General features: G+C 46.4%; 1 protein-coding gene across 1 annotated transcript; it reads left to right on the top strand.

Moving 5' to 3' along the window:
* Positions 1 to 4,460: 4,460 nt before the first annotated feature.
* Positions 4,461 to 12,746, top strand: SLC35A2 (solute carrier family 35 member A2). Its single transcript, XM_028712099.2, has 4 exons — positions 4,461 to 4,593; positions 7,469 to 7,651; positions 8,976 to 9,127; positions 10,096 to 12,746. The coding sequence occupies exons 1-4, from the start codon at positions 4,536 to 4,538 to the stop codon at positions 10,834 to 10,836; spliced, it is 1,134 nt and encodes a 377-aa protein (XP_028567932.2). The 5' UTR covers positions 4,461 to 4,535; the 3' UTR covers positions 10,837 to 12,746.
* The last annotated feature ends 9,563 nt before the right edge of the window (positions 12,747 to 22,309 follow it).

Raw genomic sequence — 22,309 nt, forward strand, 5'->3', positions numbered from 1 at the left:
TATAGGAAGCTGCCTTTGTACAGTATTGGCCATTGGTCAATCTAGCTCATTATTGTCTACACGGACTGGCAGCCACTGTTGAGGTTTTCAGGCAGCCCTACCTGGGGTTGCTATTGGGGAATGAACCTGGCACCTTCTGAATGCATAACAGCTGCTGCCTTCTCCTGAAGTGCCACTCCTTTGCTAGAAAAGGAACATTCCAATGCCAGGAAAAAATACCCTGTTTATGAAATTAGCAAGGCAAGTTCCTGTAAATCCCGCCCTCAGGGATGTAAGTTTGGGATGTGACGCACAACTGATACTAGCGTCACTTGACTGTTTGCTTGCCCGCCCAAGCACACACTTGCCAGCCACACCCTGACAAGACCTGCGCCATTCGCTTGTCACCTGTGTGCTTGTTTTGTGTACCTGCCCTCGCCTTTCCGGTTGCAACATCCTGTGTAGGAAGTTCTAACCCTTAGGAATGAGCAGCAGGACAAGGGAACTGGGCGGCAGAAACCCCAAGGTTCAAGGAAGGTTCAGGGAGGACTAACTGGGGGAAAAACGGATGTCTCATCACAGCACAGTAAAGTCACTGTGTAAATTTCAGCAAATGTCAGCCTAAACCTGTTTAAGTGGATTCTAGTCCATGAAAGCTTATGCCGAAGTATATACATTGCAGTACAATCCTATACAAGCCTACTCTGAAGTAAGCCCCATTGAGTTCACCAGGTCTTAACTACGAACCCAAAAATCTGGGATCTCATTAAAACCGGTGCCAAAGTTTTGCAGTTGTTTTGCAGCAAAATCCCTGTGTTTTGCATCACTCCACAAATGGAGTAATTGATACATCAAACAGGGGGTCGTAGTTAACACCCAAAAACCCAACATTGTCCAATCCACCCCAAACTGGCGGCAAACCTTGGCAAAAGTTTTACCGCAAAACCCCCACATTTTGCAGCACCCCACAAATGGAGCAATAGACTGTCAAACAGGGTCACAGGGTCACCCATAAACCCAACATTGCTCTGTTTTTGGTGCGCTGGAAAACCCAGGGTTTTTGCTGCAGAACGCTGCCAAACCTTTGCCAAACTTTGGCACTGGTTTGGAGTGAATCGGAAAACTTTGGGGTTTTGGGTGACCCTGGGACTCCCTGGTTTGAGGGTCTATTGCAGGGGTCAGCAAACATTTTCACCAGGGGGCCAGTCCACTGTCCCTAAGACCTTTGGGGAGCTGGACTATATTTTTGGGGGAGGAAATGAACGAATTCCTATGCCCCACAAATAACCCAGAGATGCATTTTAAATAAAAGCACACATACTACTCATGTAAAAACACACTGATTCCCAGACTGTCCACGAGCCAGATTTAGAAAGCGATTGGGCCGCATCCGGCCCCCAGACCTTAGTTTGCCGACCCATGGTCTATTGCTTCATTTGTGGGCGGCTGCAAAATGCAGGGTTTTCGCTGCAACGTTGCCAAACGTTGGCACTGGTTTGGAGTGAATTGGATGATGTTTGGTTTTTGGATGGTAACTATGAATCCCTGTTTGATGTATCAATTACTCCATTTGTGGGGCGCTGCAAAACATAGGTTTTATGCTGCAAAAACTTTGGCACCACATTCAAGGGGATCCCAGATTTGGTGGTTTGTAGTTAATGAAGCTTGCATAAATTTGCAATGCATTCACCAACGTCATGCCTAGGAATATGCTATAAGTATGGTATCATAAGACTCTGCAGTTGTTATTGGCATCCAAGAGTTCACCCACCTCCTTTGCTGGTCCCCTATTAATGTATTTAAATAACTTCTTCTTAGAACCATAGAGTCGTGATTCTAAAGCATGCCACCCAACCTATGCTTAAGAACCTCCAAGGAAGGAGAGGGAGTCCACAGCCTCCAGAGGGAGTCCTGTTCCACCTTCCAAGAGCTCTTACTGTCAGAAAGTTACAGTACTGTATTCTTGATGTTTAGTTGGAATCCCCTTTCTTGTACCTTGGTTTGCATCCTACCCTCTGGAGCAGCAGAAAGCAAGCTTGCTTTATCCTCCATGTGATGTACACTGTTCCATTGTTTTTAGCAATGTATTCCTCAGATTCTTTTTTATTTCTTTCCAAAGTTTGTATTCCTTTCTGTTCTCCTTATTTAGACCAGATTCAGGCAGGTAGCCATGTTGGTCTGACACAGTCGAAATATATAAAAAAATTAAAAAATTGTCCAGTAGTACCTTACAAACCAAGTAAGTTTGTTCTTGGTATAAGCTTATTTAGACCAGACTTCCATATTTTGAAGAAAGCATTCTTGCCTCTAAGAGCTGTTTTCCCTCTGCTGCTTAAACCACAGCAACATCCTTCTGACCTCGTGCTACCATTCCTCAACTGCAGTGTACACACCAGCTTAGCTTCTAAGAATTGTGTTTTTAAGCAGATTCAAACCATTTGGCACTTTTGCCTTTGCTAAAAGAGTATTGGGAAATGATCTATAATGAACTGAAAAAAATGTTTAAAATTACTTTCCAAAAAAACCCATAGTTCTTTTTGCTGGGGATAACCCAGACTGAAATCCCCAGGTGTCAGAAAAGGTTATTTATGTACTGTACCCAATTTTCTTAGCCCCAAAATGGAAAGTGAGCAAGGACCCAACTAAAGAGGATTGGCAACTTAAGTTGACAGAATATGCACAATTTGCAGATTTAACATATAGAATAAGAGAGCAAGAAGAACATAGGTCTGAAGAAGATTGGAAAACATTTATTGAATATATGGAAAATAACTGTGTACAGCTGAAAACACTGGCAGCATGAGGATAAATTAAACAGAGTAAATACTGGTAATGCTTGATGGATGTAAAAGTGGAAAATTGATTTGAATGGTTATAGTAAAATATGCAGGGATATAGGATATGAAAAATGAACCGTGGAAAGAGAAGAAGGGAAGTCATTGAATACTTTAAAGTTTGTAAAATGTTTATTTGAAATTGTAATTCAGAAAATTTAATAAAAAATATTATATATTGTTATAATAATTTTAAGGTCATATATAAAAATAAATAAATGTTCATAACTGTATACATAAACCACATGTCTGAAACTCCACAGAAAAGGTCCTGAACAAATTGACCTCAAATATTTCTCTGCAAGGTCAAAGTGGGAAACCTCCCCATTGTCTCTTTCCTCACAAATCCTGTCTTAAGGGCACATTCAAGATATGAAGAGGGTGTGAGCCTGTGACCTGTGACCTAGATTCAGGAATTAAGTAGTTATAATAACAAAAGAGTGGCCAAAACCCAGATAATGCAATCAAGTAACTTGCCAGACAAGAGATAAACAAAGCACTCAGATTTCTGTGATGTATGTATGATGTTTCTGGGGGGTGGTCTTGGACTCCAGGGCGGGCAATTTAAAATGTCTATACGTATAAGGGCTTGGGGTCCTCCTCCTCTCTCCTGCTTGTGGGGGGAGCACCCTGTTGAAACAGTTAATAAAGATCAGGCTTACTAGCTGCTTTGCTTCTCAGTATTCTCTGGTTGTTCTCTGTTATTCTCTCCTACCAATAGAGAACCTATAAAAGGACTCTATATGGGCTCTTGGGTACCCGATAAGGGAAAAGGAGCAGGTTTTTTTTACTTATATCAATATAAAAAAAGACTTGGGAGATCCAAGGTTCAAATCCCCACTAGGCCATGAAGCTTACTGGGTGTGACCTTGTGGACAGATCCCTGCCTCACAGGGTTGTTGTGGGGCATAGCTGTCAACCTTCCCTTTTTTTTTGCGGGAAATTCCCTTATTCCATCGCCGCTTCCCGCTGCTATCCCGGATTGTTAGATATCCCGTAGACTGTCCCCGGGACAGGTGAGGCTGCTGATCCCTTATTTTCGAGACTGCTGATCCCTTATTTTCAAATCTGAAAGTTGACAGCTATGTTGTGGGGGTTAAATGAGAAGGGGGAGAACCACGCATGCCCCCTTGGGTGTGGGAGAGGGGGGGTGAAATAAATGCAGTGAAATAAATGAATAGATGACCTTCTGGTAGTGTATTTTCCTGTTTGCTTTTTGTTTGTGTGTGATGGGAAGGGGACTGCGAAGTTGAAAGCAGCAGCAGGACTGGGGAAGTGGAAGGGAAAACAGCTGGAGGGGCCCCCAATTCTTTTATTTCACAAGATTTATATACCATAATTATTATTATTTTTGTTTTCTGCTGCTCTGGAGGGCAGGACCCGAACCACTGGCTTCAAGTTACAAGATAGGAGATTCCGACTAAACATCAGGAACAACTTTCTGGAACTCGGGAGGCTGTGGAGGTTTTTGATCAGATGTTGGGCGGCCCTCCGTCAGGGATGCTTTCGCTGAGATTCCAGCTGTGCAGGGGGTCAGACTCGATGACCCCCGGGTGTCCCTTCCAACTCTATGGTTTTATGACTCTATGGTTCTCAGCGGGCGGCCCCGCCTCCTTCCTCCAGCCGCGGAGTCCTCCGGAAGGAAGCGGAAGTGCGTCGGGACGCTGGGATGCGGAAGTGCCGGCTGCGGCGGGGGAACTCGGTTGCCCGGCGGTTGCCACCATGGCAGCGGCTGGGGGCTCGGGGAGCAGCGGCGGCGGGAGCCCGGTGGCCGCAGGAGGTGAGAGTTGGGGGGTCACATCCCCCTCGCCTCAACGCCCCGCAACCTGCCGTGGGGCTGGGCTGCGGGGGGGGGGGGGGCAGGCGGATAAGGGGGGGGGGAGGGGTCTCTGAGGCCGGGTCTCTCTCTCTCTCTCCGTGTATCATACAGACAGTTAGATATATAGATGCCTCTCTCTCCCGATAGACATGCCAATATGTATGTATATATGAGAGAGACACTGGTATTTCTGTAGGGAGGGAGAGAGACATATACTGGGCTAGCCAGAGAGGGAGGGAGAGCTAGCCCTAATATACATATATACATATATATGTATATGTATATGTATATGTATATGTATATATAATACACACAATCACACACGGCTGCTGGTGAGCAACAAGGAAAGAATGCTGTGCTGTCCTTCTCTGCATCTGGTCGGGGGTGAATTTTAGTGCACAGAGGAGGAGTATTTTAGCCATTTCGGTTGGGATCTTGGAACTGTGAATCCCTGTAGGAAAGTCTGTCCCCATGTTACGCTGCAAATCCCCCCTTTAAAAGAGAGAGGGAGAGCTCAAAGAAATATTAAAGGGAAGCTTAGGGAGCCAGGAGAGTGTATTTCATCACAATTTTGATAACAGTTTCTAGTGTGATGGAGGATGTGTGATCAGAATGGATAGAAATGGTAATAGCTACTAGCAAAAAGAAGGTCTGGAAGGCTGGCTTACCAAGTGGTAACTCTGATGATGTGTAAAAGTTCCGCCTTCGTTTTCAAAGGAATTATACCTCTGACTACCAGATTTTGGGGATAAACGTTAGGAAGTCATCATCATTGCCATGCCTGTCCCCTGCGGGAGGTGGGTTGCTGAACAAAGCCAGCCTTCATTATATTCCTTTACGGCTGTTATTCTTAACAGTTAGTTCTGCAGTCCTATTAGGACGTCATAGGTGACTCCAGGAACTGAGATGGGGAATGCGTGCACAGCTGTTTATTGTAATTATTTCCATTGCTTGCTGTTTGATTTTCTCTTTCAGGAATCAGGTGGCTACACTTGGCTGTTCATAGGAATGTAGTTCAGCAAGCTGTGGCTGTGCCATTTTTCTGTCCCCACTTCCTGCTAGGTCTGCGCGTGTCTCCCATGGCAGGTGCAAGATATTGTTTGCTGAGCCAAGCAGAGGGCAGGCGGATCTCTAGGATCCGGTTTGTGCGTCAGAACAGGGGGGTGGAAAACCCTGACCTTTCGCATGCCACTGGAGCTCTGAGACCTGGATTAGTAGGTGTGAAGTATTGCAAGAGGGGTGGGATTTTGCTCAGCCAGGAAGTTTATCTAATACTCAATGGTAGTAATTCCATTCTCCTTTGATGACAGCAGCCAAGGTGATCAAGGGAGCCTCCAGCAGCAGTTGGTGCAGGAAACGATTAACTCTCATAAATGCAGGACTTGCCTTCATCCTAAAAATCTCTGGGCCCTTTATTTTAATTCACATGTACCTTTTTTCACTATTTATTTATTTCCAACTTTACAAAGTACACCAACTTCAGTACCAACAGTAAAAGTTATAACATCAACTATAAAACTTGAGACCACTGTGTTACTTTATCATTTTTCCAGTTACAGATAGGTAGCCGTGTTGGTCTGCCATAGTCAAAACAAAACAAAATTCCTTCCAGTAGCACCTTAAAGACCAACTAAGTTAGTTCTTGGTATGAGCTTTCGTGTGCATGTATCTGAAGAAGTGTGCATGCACACGAAAGCTCATACCAAGAACTAACTTAGTTGGTCTTTAAGGTGCTACTGGAAGGAATTTTGTTTTGTTTTATCATTTTTGTTAGTCATCCCCTAATGCATCTCATTCTCTACCACCTTAGATGTCTTAGGACAGGCACGTCCAACTCCCTAGAGGCTGCAATCTTCTTCCAGCATAAAACAACTGGCAGTGATCTACCCATTGTCATTGGAGGGGGGGGGGGTGGGAAGCAAAGTTGTTGAGCTTTTTTTACGGGGGTGGGGCATGGATACCCCACCCCCGTAAAGTAGTTGAGTTTTTTGGTAAGCTTTTTAAAGAGAAGGATAAACTTGCTCACCTGCTTCTTTGGGAGGAAAGACATAAACTGCTAAAAAAAATAATCGTGAAAAAGACTAGTTTATTATCAGTAACGACCACCCATTTTACGGACAAAACAATAATGGTGGGGGGTTCCAACACAATTCTTTTTACAGCCACCAATCAAAAGGAAGCCCACGATCGACCATGATCATTCTGTGATCGACCTGTCGATCGCGATCAACCTGTTGGACATTGCTGCCTTAGGACATCATTCCATGGATTTCCATGAGTCTGGGGTGTCCTTATACTTCCCTCTGTTTTGTTTAAATGTTTGATAAAGGAGTCCCCCCTGCACCCCTGCCACATAGAAAGCACCCACACTAAGTTCATGTTTGCCAGTACCTGGCTTTTTTCAAACAAGGGCTTAGTGTGCCAAGACTTTAGTGCTCTTGTCAGCAACTAGTTGTATGAGAGGATCACTTTCTGAGGAGATGGAGGCTGGGGGGCTAGGGCTTCCCTTTCCCCCATCTCCCAAAGTGGGTTGTCACCACGGTGTAGGCAACTGCAGTGGGGAGTCTGGATGTAACCCTTGGTCTTCCAGTTACTCATGCCTGCCTCTGTGGTCACTGATGGACTCGGCCCTGGAGAACTCAGATTGTTCCCATTGTGTGGGGTTTTCCATGTTCTTCCTTGGACATCCCCAGCTTTGTTATAGGAATAGGTGGTGGTTCCCCAAACATCATCTCTCATGTGTCTCCGTTGTTCAAGCCTTGGTTTGGTAGTTGCTTATCACAGCTTTCCACTGCAGGGTGTAATACTGAGCTGATCCCTACTTTTCTTTTCCCAGGTAACAGACGGTTGAAGTACATCAGCTTAGCTGTCTTGGTGGTTCAGAATGCCTCCCTCATCCTCAGTATCCGCTATGTGCGCACGCTGCCTGGGGACCGCTTCTTTGCCACTTCCGCTGTGGTTATGGCTGAAATCCTTAAGGGAGTCACCTGCCTGCTGCTCATCTTCATTCAGAAAAAAGGTGGGGACTACTGTGCCTCAGAAGATGGAAACCCTTGCAGCAACCCTCCATTCCCAGCGCATTAGCCTGTGTTCTTGCTGGGTGGATCATTGAGCTTTTGCTTTGGTGAAGGCTAGTGGCTAGCTTGGAAAAATTGAATCTCTCTTGTTGTCAGTGATTTGATTTATTTTATTTAATTTTCCTTGCTCTGTCTTGCCTCTGGACTTGGCGCTCTATGACCATAATGCTATTGCTGTAAATATAAATGCATGATAGTATTTACACACACTCTCTCACTCTTATTTTCCCCCTCTATCAAAAAACAAAAATTCAACCATCCACTTAAATTAATAGGCCTTAGATTTGAAGTAAAAGGAAGTCATTAGTCACACATTGTATAATTAACCTACAGAACTGATAGCTCTAAGATGCGGGGGGTAGCCACTAGCATCAATTCCTTTATATAAAGAGATTAGTTGGAAGATCTCTGGCTATTATCTCACACTGCCTGAGGGGATTGTCAATAGGGTGTTAGCTATTGGTTTCAGGGTCCGCTTGTGAACTTCCCTGAAGCCTCTATTGGTAGACAAAATGTTAAGATCATATGGGACGACCAGCTGTGTAAATTCTTATGCTCTAATGCCTACTCCGTTTTGCACATTGTAGTCTAGGGATTGGTGCCCAGGCTGCTACCTGCCAAACTTGCACAGGCCCATTCACTTCTAGGGATTTCTACCATCCAGCCCATTATAAACTTCAGCAGATGCTTCTACCTTAGCCAAGGCCTTGGGAAAGTAGTACTTTGTACTCTTCCCCCCGCCAGGTGAATAGTAGCACTAGGCTCGTAGAAGAAGAAGAGTTTGGATTTGATATCCTGCCTTTCACTCCCCTTCAGGAGTCTCAAAGCGGCTAACATTCTCCTTTCCCTTCCTCCCCCACAACAAACACTTCTGTGAGGTGAGTGAGGCTGAGAGACTTCAGAGAAGTGTGACTGGCCCAAGGTCACCCAGCAGCTGCATGTGGAGGAGCAGAGACGCGAACCCGGTTCCCCAGATTACGAGACTACCGCTCTTAAACCACTACACCACACTGGCTCTCATAACTGTGTGCTCACCATGAGGCAGGTGCATGGAATGCCAACACCTCTGTTGCTGTTCAGACTAGAAAGTAAAGGATTCCTTTTGTATGTTGACTGATATAAGAGAGAGCTTTTTGGGCACTCTGCTGAGCCATCGTTACAGCCTCTTTCATCCCTTGTCAGTTACAAATAATGAACCTTGTTAAAAACAACAACATTTATTTCCAACCAAGACAGTGGTCTCTCTGTCTGTCTCTCCTTTCCCAGGTAACCTGAAACAGTTTGCTGCTTCCTTGTATGACTCGATTGTGGTGCAGTATATGGACACACTCAAACTCGCAGTGCCTTCTCTCATTTACACCCTCCAAAACAACCTCCAATATGTGGCCATCTCCAACCTGCCTGCAGCCACCTTCCAGGTGAGACACCAGCTCTGGGACCCAAGTCTTAGGTCCTCCCTTGCAGGTTATTCAGAAGAGGGTGCCCTACTCACTTTCATTCACCCGCTTTATATAGATATACACATCCTGTTCCTCCCACCTCCACAATGTTGAATGAAGCCATGAGGGGTGGGTATCCTGAGATGTGTTACAATAATTCCTTAGAGCTCCTGCAGCAGGTCTTAGTGAAATCATGTGGAGGCATCCAGAAATGTCCGCTGCTGTGTGGGACCACACCTTTAGTTTTATTTTCCAAGCCTTGGTTAATAGTACACCCCTATCCTTACAGTGAGAGCCATAGACAGCTGTTCATTGGCAGTTATTCTATTCTCTGGTGGACAGAGGAACCCTGCATATTCTGTGCACAGAAAAGCAGGATTATTTCATCTGGTTAAATTATGCCAATTAACCAATTCAGCAGTTTTCTAAATGTGGGAAATTATTCATTAAAAAAACAAAACTATTTTGTATAATTCTGGTTCTGTTAGTTAGGGGAAAGAGCAAACTGTTCTTCTGGGTTCTTAGAACTTAGCAGGTATCGCCCACTTATTCTCATTGTTCCCACAGTCGTAAAGGCTTGTATTTATGCGCTCTGTCTCTACTTCCATGGAATTGCGGTATGCACACTCCTGGGTATGTGATTCTGAGCCTCTGCCACTTCATTGGCTTTCAGGGGTTAAAGTGAGTTCATTGTGAACTGGTTAAACCAATGCCACACCATTTGAGACCTTAGCTGAATTTGTTATGTGGAGAACAGGGTATGATCTGAAACGGAATCGGGGTACTAAACTGCAGTACTGCATTGGAGGCCGTTGTCTGTTTTAGTAACAATGTGAACCTATCTAGAGAATAGGGGTTGGGCCTTTGCTGTTGGTCCCACCCTGGCTGGACGTTCTCCTATCGCACGGCATGTTGGGATGCCTACTAAACTGCACTGCCTTTCTCAGGTCACCTACCAACTGAAGATCCTCACCACAGCTGTCTTCTCTGTGCTGATGCTCCGCAAGAGCCTGTCCCGTCTCCAGTGGCTGTCCCTTGTGCTCCTTTTTGTCGGTGTGGCCATTGTCCAAGTGGAGCAGCAGCAGGCAGGGGGCAGATCACCCCCTGGAGGCCAGGGAATGCAACAGAACTACATGGTGGGGCTTGTGGCCGTGGTGGTATCATGCCTGTCATCTGGCTTTGCCGGAGTCTATTTTGAAAAGATCCTCAAGGGCAGCGCAGCCTCCGTCTGGCTACGTAACGTCCAACTAGGCATCTTCGGAACCTTGCTGGGGCTGTTGGGGCTGTGGTCCACGGAGGGGGCAGCCGTGGCTGAGCGTGGATTCTTCTTTGGCTACACCCCGCTTGTGTGGGGAGTGATCCTGAACCAAGCTTTTGGCGGCCTGCTGGTGGCTGTGGTGGTGAAATATGCTGACAACATCCTCAAGGGCTTTGCCACCTCCTTCTCCATCGTAGTGTCCACTGTGGCTTCCATCTACCTCTTTGACTTCCACCTCAACCTGCTCTTTGCTCTAGGAGCAGGGCTGGTCATAGGGGCTGTCTATCTATACAGCTTGCCCAAGGGACCTTTGGCCAGCCGCTCCTTAGCGGGGACAGCTACAGAGCATCAGGGCCACGCAGCACAGAGCAAGGAACTTCCTTCTGTGACTACAGATGGCTTCCTGTCCAAGTCAGTGTTGGTCAATTGAGAAGAAAAGATCACATCCTCCATACCTGTTTTTGGTTTCTTGTGAAGTTTCCACAACACTTGTCCTCCCCCTTCAATTTAAATCTATCCCGCCTCTGATTCTCTCCTGCCTCGTGCTCATCTCTTCTTCTGCCCCCCCTAACTTTGTGCTGACCACTCACCTACTCTCTTCCACGCCGCCCCCATCCCACTTCTTCCATTGCCAACTCAACTTCTCCAGCTTCTCCCTGACTCTTAAATGTTCTGTCTGTTTCTCCACTATGCCTGTCTGGGGACAATCCCTGCCCCACCAACAGAAGCAGCTGAAGGGCAAAAGCTGCTTTGGAATCACCTGGGTCCTTTGCCTTGAGACCCACAAAACTCCCTCTTGTTTGGTCAGCAGGGAGCAAATTCACAAAGAGGTGTATTTTTGTATGAACACGCTGAACGAAGGATCCCATACAGCCACTGAAGGGGATGTGTATGTTGCTGTGGAGATCACGTGCTGTGCATAAGCAGAGAAGGGTGGAAGGAGACCTCATCTGCCATTGTGGAGCATACAAATGTTCTGGGTTATTTTGGGTTTTTAAAAATGCCACCTTTGAAGTGGTAGGATTTTGCTTGCTTACCACTGGCCACTGGGAATCTGTTAAGTTAATCTACTGTAGTAGATGAAAATTAAATGAGAAGCGTTCTGAGTGTGTGTGCTTGTGGGAGGGTGAGAGTGGCAGAACTTGTATGTTTGTGAAGTGAGAAAAATTGAGAGGAGAGGAGAACTGGATAGGAAGTTGGTAGTGAGGGAGGGGGCTGCTAGAAGCCCTGGTTCTCTTCTTTCTGTAGCTCTGGGTGGATAGTTGGAACTACTGGATCATAGCAGGATTGGAGCTGGGTTCTAGGCAACCTTAATTATTTCCTGCCCTCAGCATGTATTTAGTGTCTATAGTCTTTGAGGATCACTGGGTAAATGGAGGGGGAGCATGAATCACTAGTTACTAATGAAGATTTTCCTGTGGAAGACACTGCAGAACCAAACTGCAATCTGCTTGTCTCATTTAATGCTTGAAGTAGCAGCAGTTGTGGGGGGTGATGGGACAGGGATGTCCCTTGTTGACAGTGCACAGAGGACTGACTTGCACAGATGGGAGGTGGGAAATCTTCATCAACACTTGCCTTATGCTGTGGCTCAATGGAGGTACCTGGGAACCCAAGACTTGAACGCCAGATACTCTGGAATCCAATGGCTGCCACTAGGGGTGGGGCAGAAAGCTGAAAATCGGCACCAGATTCTTTCTTACCCTGCAGCGAAGAACATTGGGTGGGTCTAAATTGCAACCAGGATTCCTCGCTAGCTCGGCAGCCTGCACAGTGTAAGGCCCACTGACTGTAGTGCAGCCATGCATTTGAGGGCTGCTAGTTTTACGGTTCCAGGCAAGCAGCCAAAGCAGGTCGCAGATCCCCTCATGAGCTGCCATACGTGATTGGTGGGCTGTGCTCAGCTTGGTGGATCACCGAGTTGTGCAAACTGGAGCCTGAAGGGTTAAGCCATGGAGGAGCGGGGGGCACTGGGGGACTCGGGCGGTGGCAGCCGTGTCCATTTTGGTGCCTCACTTTCCCCAGCTCTGCTCATGGAGGGTTGGTGGGAGAGCAGCTGCCTTTATAAGAATCCTTACGCATTCTGTTCCTGCTGGAGCGATGTTTTATGGGGGTCACTAAACCTAGAAAGGGTTTTTTGGCGTCAGGCGTATCGGTCAGGTTTTGTGTTGGGGTGGGAAGATAATCAAAAGTAACATGGTATGTGTGTATATATATATATATAAGGTTTTTAGATTGCTGATCATTTTCTATGAATCCTGCTTTTTTTACAGAAAAAAAGCCTGTACCGTTTGCCAATGTACATGAACCACAGATGAATAAAGAGAGTGTATTTATTTAGCCGTATTGCTTAATGATTGAGGAAGCCTTGGAAAGGGCAGACCTTTGCCTCACTCACTGCATGTCTAACCCTATTAACACTGGAAGGCGCTTGGGGTGGTATTTGGGGCGTGGGGGGGGGAGGACCTTCATCGGATTAGGGCTCTTGGTCAGCCTTAAGGTAGACAAGGGGTCAAGGCTTGATTTTGAGCCAGGATCTGGAGAACAACCCTTTTCCAGTGCAGGGATTTAGCCTTGGAACACTGAAAGTAATAAAAGCTGTTTGGGTTCGTGATGCTTTCCCCTGACAACATAAAGTAGCCACAACCAAAAGCCACAGCTGGGTTTAGGAAGAAATAGGGGTCTGCCTGCTGATTACATGGATTCATGGTTGCTCAAGTAAAGCTAAATATAGTTGCATTCTTAATACAGTGGTGCCTCGCAAGACGAAAAGAATCCGTTCCGCGAGTCTCTTCGTCTTGCGGTTTTTTCGTCTTGCGAAGCAAGCCCATTAGCAGCTTAGCGGATTAGCGCTATTAGCGGATCAGCTGATTAGCAGCTTAGCGGATCAGCTGTTAAGCGGCTTAGCGGATCAGCTGATAAGCGGCTTAGCGATCAGCTGTTTAGCGGCTTAGCGGATCAGCTGTTTAGCGGCTTAGCGGCTTGGGAAAAGGGGGGGGGACCTGCAGGAACTCGCAAGACATTTTCGTCTTGCGAAGCAAGCCCATAGGAAATTCGTTTTGCGAAGCACCTCCAAAACGGAAAACCCTTTCGTCTAGCGGGTTTTCTGTCTTGCGAGGCATTTGTCTTGCGGGGCACCACTGTAAATAGCTCTGGAAGAGGACATCGTTTTCATTTTAGATGATGCATGCACATATCTCAGTAGACCTCATCTTAGAAGAAACCTTTCCTCCTGTGTGTAAGAAAAATAAGGGGAGATGTCTCTTCTAATCTGGGACCTTCTAATCTGGCCCTGGTTTTTCGAACTACTTCTATTAAGTAGTTAGGTTTTCTAAATGAAAAAATCTGCCTGATAAATTTGGAACACCCCTTTAAACAAATGTTTCTAATTGGCTAAATATTTCAGTGCTCGGGATCTGACATTTTATTTAGTAAAATCTAGGGACACAACATGATAAATTACAGCCATAAGGTAGTGCCATATCTCTGTGTCAGAGTTTGGCTTAGTTTGCGCAAATAGCAGAGCTGTGCCCAGTCCCAGAAATAGGCTGCACACCAACTACTTGCGTAGCCTCCAGTCACCCCTTTTTATCTGGGAGAGGCCCTGCTTTCTGGTACCTGTCCTTGAATAAAGGATTGTCTTCCGGAGAGAGATTTTAGGGATGTCTTTTAAAAATATGTACATAAATATGAAATGCTAGTCTTCAGATTTCAGTCCTCCCCACTTCTCTAGAAATTCACTCTCTGGGATGCATCTTGATGCTCCTACAACACACATCTCATTGCCGAAAGGGCCAATAGCACATGGCTGGCATACAGACACTCCAAGCGCCAATGCCATTCCCAGGCAGGACTGGGCAAGACCCTTGCCTCACTGAGCAAGAAGCCACGTTGGCCTAACTTGGTATGAGGCATTTTTCTATGTTCCTATTAGAACAAGAGCCTAAGAGCTTTGCAGGATCAGGCCAAAGGCCAATCTAGTCCAACCTTCTGTTTTGGTGGTGGCCAACCAGAAGCCCATGGGAAGCAGGACTTTGGTGCTGTGGTGCTGCTTCTATTTGCTCTGTAACCTCCTCAGATAGTAAATCAGGAATGGAGAACCCACATGTTTCTCTAAAGCTTCTCCCACCTGCCTGACTCCTGGTGGCAAAGGACATGGCTCCGTGCCAGAAGTTGGGTTGGCAGTTCCTGCCAAAAGCAAGGGATCTGCATCATTTCTGGTTTGATCTCAAGCTGTACAGGTGCCCCACAGGAACACCCCCCCCCCCCAATTAAGGGGCAAGTTATTTTGACACCTGAGACAGAAAACTGACCTCTGTTGCAGTTTAATATACAATCACAACATGCAGTGCTGTAGCTGCTGGGTAACTGTTGGTTTTTTTTTGTCCTGGGTGAAGCCTCCAGAGCAGTGGTTCTCAACCTTGGGTCCCCAGATGTTTTTGGCCTACAACTCCCATGATCCCTAGCTCACAGGACCAGTGGTCAGGGATGATGGGAGTTGTAGGCCAAAAGCATCTGGGGACCCAAGGCTGAGAAAGGCTGCTCCATTAAGGTTCTCAGCCTGTGCCTGGGGGTGCCAAACTGTGTCTTTGACCTGGGTGAGATCATGCCTAGTTTCGCCCCTGCTTTCATGACACCTGAAACCAGCGGCCTAACTCTGCCCAGCGGTAGTGCCAGCCCTGTGCACTGAAGCTGGAATGAGTGCTCTGCTGAAGTGAAGGACATGAGGCAGGAGTTGGTAATGCAGGTGAGCTGTGCGCAAGCAAGCTGCCAGCCAGCTCTGTTGAGGCTCCTTTTATTGGCACAATATGCAAAACCAGGCAGATACATTTTGGACTGTGACCTTTACACATCTTCCAATCCTGAGATCGAGGGGTGGTACAAAGTTATTTTGGCACCTGTTTCCATCGTGTCATTTTCCGCTTGCACAATGTATGACGAAGGAGACAAAGGTCACAGACAGGGCACGTCAGACTACTAAGAGAGCAAAAGGTTAGATAGAGGGCAAGATGTTCAGACAGCTCGGGGGGCGGGGAGTGTGCTCCACACCCAGCGATCATTCCTACACTTTGCTAAGCCCCGCTTGCTTCTCTGCTAACAAAGTGGATACGGTCAGCCTACTAACACATCCCATGGAGTAAGCAGTCGCAGGATAGGGCATGGTACGTAAAAGGACCCCACCAGGTGGAGAAGGACCTTGAGCAATGTTTAAGTGGGGCGGAGTTTGGTGAGGTAGAGAAGGCGAGGTTTCTGGGTGTCAGAACATCGCTGAGCTATAATAATATAATAATAATAATTTATTATTTATACCCCGCCCATCTGGCTGGGCTTCCCCAACCACTCTGGTTAGCTTCCAACCAAATCTTAAAATACAGTAATACATCAAACATTAAAAGCTTCCCTAAACAGGGCTGCCTTCAGATGTCTTCTAAAAGTTTGGTAGTTGTTCTTTTCTTTGACATCAGGTGGGAGGGCGTTCCACAGGGTGGGTGCCACTACCGAGAAGGCCCTCTGCCTGGTTCCCTGTAACTTGGCTTCTTGCAATGAGGGAACCACCAGAAGGCCCTCGGCGCTGGACCTCAGTGTCTGGCTAGAACGATGGGGGTGGAGACGCTCCTTCAGATATATTGGACCGAGGCCATTTAGGTTAGGGCTTTAAAGGTCAGCACCAACACTTTGAATTGTGCTTGGAAATGTACTGGGAGCCAATGTTAAGACCAGTGTTATGTGGTCTCGGCGGCCGCTCCCAGTCACCAGTCTAGCTGCCGCATTTTGGATTAGTTGTAGCTATAAGGAATGTCCCTGGAAAAGGCTGGCCAGGATGTTATTAGAGGGAACCCAACCCAGAGATCACAGGGCAGCGGGTCGGAAGGCTCTGGTCCCTTCACCAGAGGGCACAAACCCTCAGGGCTGAATGCAAAAGGCACCCAGGACTCCTCATGCAATTTCACCCATCATGTGCCATTTCAGACTGCAAGTTGGGGAGTCGTGTGGCTGAACGTTCCTCCCTGCACGCAGAAAACAAAATGTCAGAGTGAGTTGGTAGCCTAGTCTTCCCCCAGCTTAGCAGAAGAGTGCATGCACTCATAAGAGCCTGGTATCAGTCCCTGTATTCTAGAGACACAGCAATAAAGCTGCTAGTACATTTGGAAAGCTAAGCAGGGTCCAGCGTGGTTTCAAATGGGATGGGAGACTGCATGTTGAGATTCCTGCATTGGGGGGTTGGCAAAGTTGACCCTTGGGGTCCCTTTCAATTCTGTGTTTCTGTTCTAAGTAAGGCTGAGAGATTCCTGTCTGAGAACCTGGTGGGAGGATGGGGGCGAGAGCCAGTTCCAGCCACAGCAGACAAGACTTGGATGGCCTGACTTGGTAGAAAGCAACTCCTACTGTTCCAAGTTTTGCATGTGAAGGGACTTTTTAAAAAAGAAATAATTGATTGCAATGAGTCAATCTCTCTCTCTTAGTAACATAGTCTGGGAATATTTATTCTACCTGGCGCATATTAAAGATATTTAGCTCAGGGGCACCTCACAATCTCAAAGGAAAATGAACTACCATCTAAAAACAATAAATTGGCTGCAAACCAGAGGTAGGTGTCTGTATACCACCATGGCTCTGACTTTCACTTGCAGGAGAACAGTTGCAGCTGAAGAGGTGCTGGAAGCCCATGTCCTCTTCATGGGCTTTCCAGAGGCATCTTATTGGCTGTTGTGGGAAGGGAGATGTTGGACCAGATAAGCTTTTGGCCTGATCCTTGGAGATGCTGTTCTTAGAAATTACGGCTACTGCCTTGTCTGCTGATTGTGTGGCCTAAGCCTTTGTGTGATTTGCTCTATGGATGTCAGTTCACTTTGACACTAAACTTTAAATGCAGTGTAAACAGGAGTGAGTGAGTTGGATTAATTATCTGACTTGATATAAGGCAATTTCCTACATTCCTATGAGTGCAGAATTTGAAATATCCTAGTTTGGGTGTGGGTGTGTATGTTTTATTTATTTATTTTTAGCAGAGTATACGCAGCTCCCTCCCAAGGCCTAGAAATGGTTTTCTGCAGTGCAAAATAGCTACCGATGTTTCCCAGCGCTCACGGCTGTGTCCGTTCTGTCAGTTTCTGTAATTGCAGTGTGCAAGTGCAGAAATGGTCGGCCGCAGAATCCAGTGTCCTAAGAACTGCAGCTGTCTCCTTTTTAAAGGAAGGCTTTAGTCTTTGGAACCTCCAAAGATTAAGAGAACATGGGCATGTGCAATTAGAAGCGGAAGGGAATGCATTATGCAAAAATTGCGCATTTTGTTCAACTGGCATTTTAGTTTAGTATATCTGTCTCTGCTTTAAAAACACACAAGGTGCCTTTAACAATTTAATTTAAACTTAAATTGCATAACGTATACAGGTTGCAATGGGTTTGTTTGTTTGTTTGTTTGTTTCAGTAGAGAGTATTCAGAACTGCCCACTTCCCTTATCAACCCTTCCCGCCTTCCCTGTTGTTCTCCTTCCTGGATTGCGTAATCTATGGCTCAGCATCTTTCTCTGCTAAGCTGGAGGTGAAAGAATTTCAGAGGAAGTTGCATTTGTGGCACAGATCAGAGCTGGACAGGTTTCAGGCTGGGGATATGTTCAGTACTTTGTTTTTTTATTACCAGAACCCCGAGGTCTTATCAAGCAGAGCCAAGTACAATATTGTGGCTCATGGGCAGGCAGGCATACAGCTGAGTGAAGGAACAAGATACAGTGGTACCTCTGGTTACGAACTTAATTCATTCCAGAGGTCTGTTCTTAACCTGAAACTGTTCTTAACCTGAGGTACCACTTTAGCTAATGGGGCTTCCTGCTGCTGGCGTGCCACCGGCACGTGATTTCTGTTCTCAGCCTGAGGTAAAGTTCTTAACCCGAGGTACTACCCGGTTAGCGGAGTCTGTAACCCGAAGTGTTTGTAACCCGAGGTACCACTGTACCTCTGAGCACATGCACAGCCTGGGAATTTGGTGAGCATGGTACCGAACTCACAAGTAATTTCACATAACCTCCCAAAGCCCCTATCACACATACCCCCCCCCCGAAATAAACTTTTTGGGGGGCTTTTTTCCCCTTGATGCCATAGAACAGGATTAACCAGGGGCTAAAACTCCAGCCCTGGCTATTGGTAGGCCTGCTCAGTGCTTTGATCAGATGCATTTTAAATTCACCAAGCAATGTCGCCACATATTGTCAGCCCTATCCTTTTTAAATGAAAGCTGCAATGCTGAGAGTGCTGAATTCTGCACTTGGTGCCAACATACCCTCCAACAATGTCCTTTTCAATTATCATCATTATTATTAATACCCCACCTATCCGACTGGGTTGCCCCAGCCACTCCAGGCAGCTTCCAACATATATAAAAACATAATAAAGCATTAAACATTTTTTAAAAACCAAAAACTTCCCTATACAGGGCTGGCTTCAGATGTCTTCTAAAGGTTGTATAGTTACTTATCTCCTTGGCTTAAGGGCCGCATAGCTCCATACCCTCCAACATTTCTCCAATGAAAATAGGGACGTCCTAAGGAAAAGCAGGAAATAAGTAGCTATCTTATCTTTAAAAGACATTTGAAGGCAGCCCCGTTTAGGGAAGTTTTTAATATTTAACGCTGTACTGTTTTTAACACTTGATTGGGAGCCGCCCAGAGTGGCTGGGGAAACCCAGCCAGATGGGCAGGGTATAAATTATATTATTATTATTATTATTATTATTATTATTATTATTATTCCATGATAAATCAGAAACCCAGATAGCTTCTGTAAATCTGGAACGGTCCAGAAATAGGGACACCTGGAAGGTCTGTGTCAGCCTTTACGATTATAGAACAACGTGTAGCTCAGAGTCTGTTTTGGTTTGTTCAAGAGCGTATAACAAAGAACGAGGGGCGCACACTTCCATTTTCTCTCAAGGGTGTGAGTGTCCATTATCCTTTTAGCTCAACCATGATATTTTCATGCTTTCTTCCAGGATCTTGGCTAAAGAAAAAGGATCTTAATGCACCAGAGGGAACAACTTGCAAGACCTCAGTAGCTCTGCACCTCCCCAGGCCGAAGAGGTCCAGGTTTTAGATTTCGTCCTGACGCTTCCAAGGAGCTGGCGAATTCACAGCCTCGTTGTGTTTACAAGGATGGTGGGACCACCCTGGCGATGGCAGCTCTTTGGTGACTCTGCTCCTCCTGGCATCAGATCAGCATGGATTCGTGATGTCATGTGCTTTCCATTGACAGTGGCTTTTCTTTCAGGCACCTATTGCCAACCTGTAAGACCTCCAGAGGTTTGGGACTACAACTCCCATCATTCCTGACGGTTGCTGACTGTGGCTGTTGGGAGTCGGAGTCCAACAGCTGGCAGGGCTGCAGGCTGCTTTTAGGCTTGATGCTTATGACGTCAGGCAGCAATTTGCCATGTGTAACTGAACCATCACAGTTGCACGGAGTAGCTGCTTCAGGAAACAAATCTTTGGGGGAGCAGCCATTATTGCATCTACATCTTAGTAGCCCTGGGGGAATCTTCCAGTCCAACTTTTACCTAGAGAGGCTGAGCCAGTTGTGTTTACAGAACTTCTCCAGCATGAAGAATCTTACAAACTGCAGTTTGGAGCAACCAGAGCAGGTCTTTCTCATTTGCCGTACCCCAATGTTTGTTCAACATCCAACCTAGCAGTGTTTTTTCTGGAGAACTCAAAAGCTTGCTCACAACTTTGTGATGTTTTGATTGGTCCTGATAATGTTGCTGCCATGCTGTGATTGGGGATTCTTCACCACGGCCACAGCTGTCTTCCATTTTCATGGCTATCACAGATCTCAGTTGTCAATCAGTGAAGGACAGGTTCATGCAAGCATGTATTAGATGTCATTACTATGCACTTTGTGGCCCCTTCTGTGCTGTACATTTAAATATGTACCATACCACTTTAAGTCCTCATGGCTTCCCCAAAGAATCCTGGGAACTGTAGCTTGTTAAGGGCGCCTATTCCCCCTTACTGAACTACAATTCCCAGTGGTGTGACAATCCTTATTCCCAGGGAACTCTGGGAATTGTAGCTTCAAGGGGAATTGAGGGAGGGGTCTCCTAACACCTCTTAGCACCCTCAACAAACCACACTTCCTGGGAATCTCTTGTGGAAGAAATGGCTGTTTAAAGTGGTATAATACCGAGTTAAATATATAGTGCAGCCAGGGCCTGCGGCTAAATAGCTAAGCACCTGAACGCTTTGGGACAGAATCCTGTTTGTTGGGGGGGCAGCGCTACACATACATGCCAATACTTGTTGCATTCAGCTGCACTTGGGGGATTCATTTTCTTTGAAGAACAGTGCCAGATTATAATTTGTGCCCAAACCTATTTTGTTTTGTTCACCCCATTGCAGGAAAGTAAAAGCCAAAACAGTCCCACCAAGTCCTAATTCCAGTCCTTGTATTTTGGCTGCTCTTTGCAGCTTAGCAATTATTGAAAAGTATGGCCTGCACATTGTTTGGCCAGAGTTAAATTCAGGCTTGGTGGGTCAGAGGGATGAGAGGTGGAAAGGGGCAAAGATGCTTGGGCTGTTTACATGGCTGGGAACAGAGTAGAAGCTGATGTGAGGGCAGGGCACCTATCCACCCATTTCGCTTAGGTTGCCACCTCATGTGTGCCTCATTTTTTGCTGTCGCTAAACCAGGTGGGATGGTGCCCAGGTAGAACCTACATTCCTCGTTCATCCCCTCCATCAGAGTGGCGCTGTAGCATCATGTGTAACTCAGTATTATGAGAAAATCATTGCTTAAAGAGATCTGCGCTTGGAGCAAACACATTATATTTTTAGTACTGACAATGCTTTTCCAACACTTCTTTAATACTGTAGAAACTAATACATATTTGTAAGCAAACAAGCTAGATGTGGAGTTGTCATTTACAAATTGCTCCATGCCATGGCTGCTGGCTCTGGGCAAATGGATATGGCTTTTGTGATGTACATTTTCTACCTGGAACACATCAAGGTGATACATGGTATGGCTGAAGACATTTCGGTTCTGGGCTCTGCTGCCTTGAGTTCTCCAACCCTTACTGACCAACGTAAAGGATGGGATCAGCTTGAGGAGAGGGCAGAAGTTCTTTTCCTTATGGGACAATGTTCCCATGATGCTCATATACAGCAGTGAGAAAAGCATGGCAGAGACACCAACAACTTTAGAAGGCTTACAGACAGGTAAACAGGTGCCTTTCTAGACCTGTAGCTCCCTACAGGTATAGAAAGCCACTCCTGCGGCCTGATGACATCGCAGCTGCTTTTTGTAGACTTCAAACATTACAAGAGGAAATTGAGTCAGACACAGGGGACCCAATGCCTCAAGAAAGCAGCAAAGGAGTGCAGTAGAACAGGAAAGTGTCCTTTCTGTGTTCACTTGCAATGCAGTACTGCCCCTGCTGGCCCAACACAGGAGAGACAGATATTGCCACAGAGCTGGGATTGGGAACTTGTAGCCTTCTAGAGATTGCTGGGCCACAGCTCCCATCATCCCAGCATTTGGCCATGCTGACGGAAGAAGAGGAGGAGTTTGGATTTGATATCCTGCTTTATCATTACCCTAAGGCATCTCAAAGCGGCTAACAATCTCCTTTCCCTTCCTCCCCCACAACAAACACTCTGTGAGGTGAGTGGGGCTGAGAGACTTCAGAGAAGTGTGACTCGCCCAAGGTCACCCAGCAGCTGAACAGAAGAGCGGGGAAGCGAATCCGGTTCACCAGATTACGAGTCTACCACTCTTAACCACTACACCACACTGGCAAGAACTGGACTCCTAATGCTTGGAGGGCTGCATGTTCCCCCAGCTCCCTGGATGGAGCCTCTCCGGTGCATAGCGAGTTCCGTTATTACGATACACAGCAAAGCCGCTCGCGGCAC

Source organism: Podarcis muralis, chromosome 17 (assembly GCF_964188315.1).
Source record: "Podarcis muralis chromosome 17, rPodMur119.hap1.1, whole genome shotgun sequence".
Taxonomy (NCBI): domain Eukaryota; kingdom Metazoa; phylum Chordata; class Lepidosauria; order Squamata; family Lacertidae; genus Podarcis; species Podarcis muralis.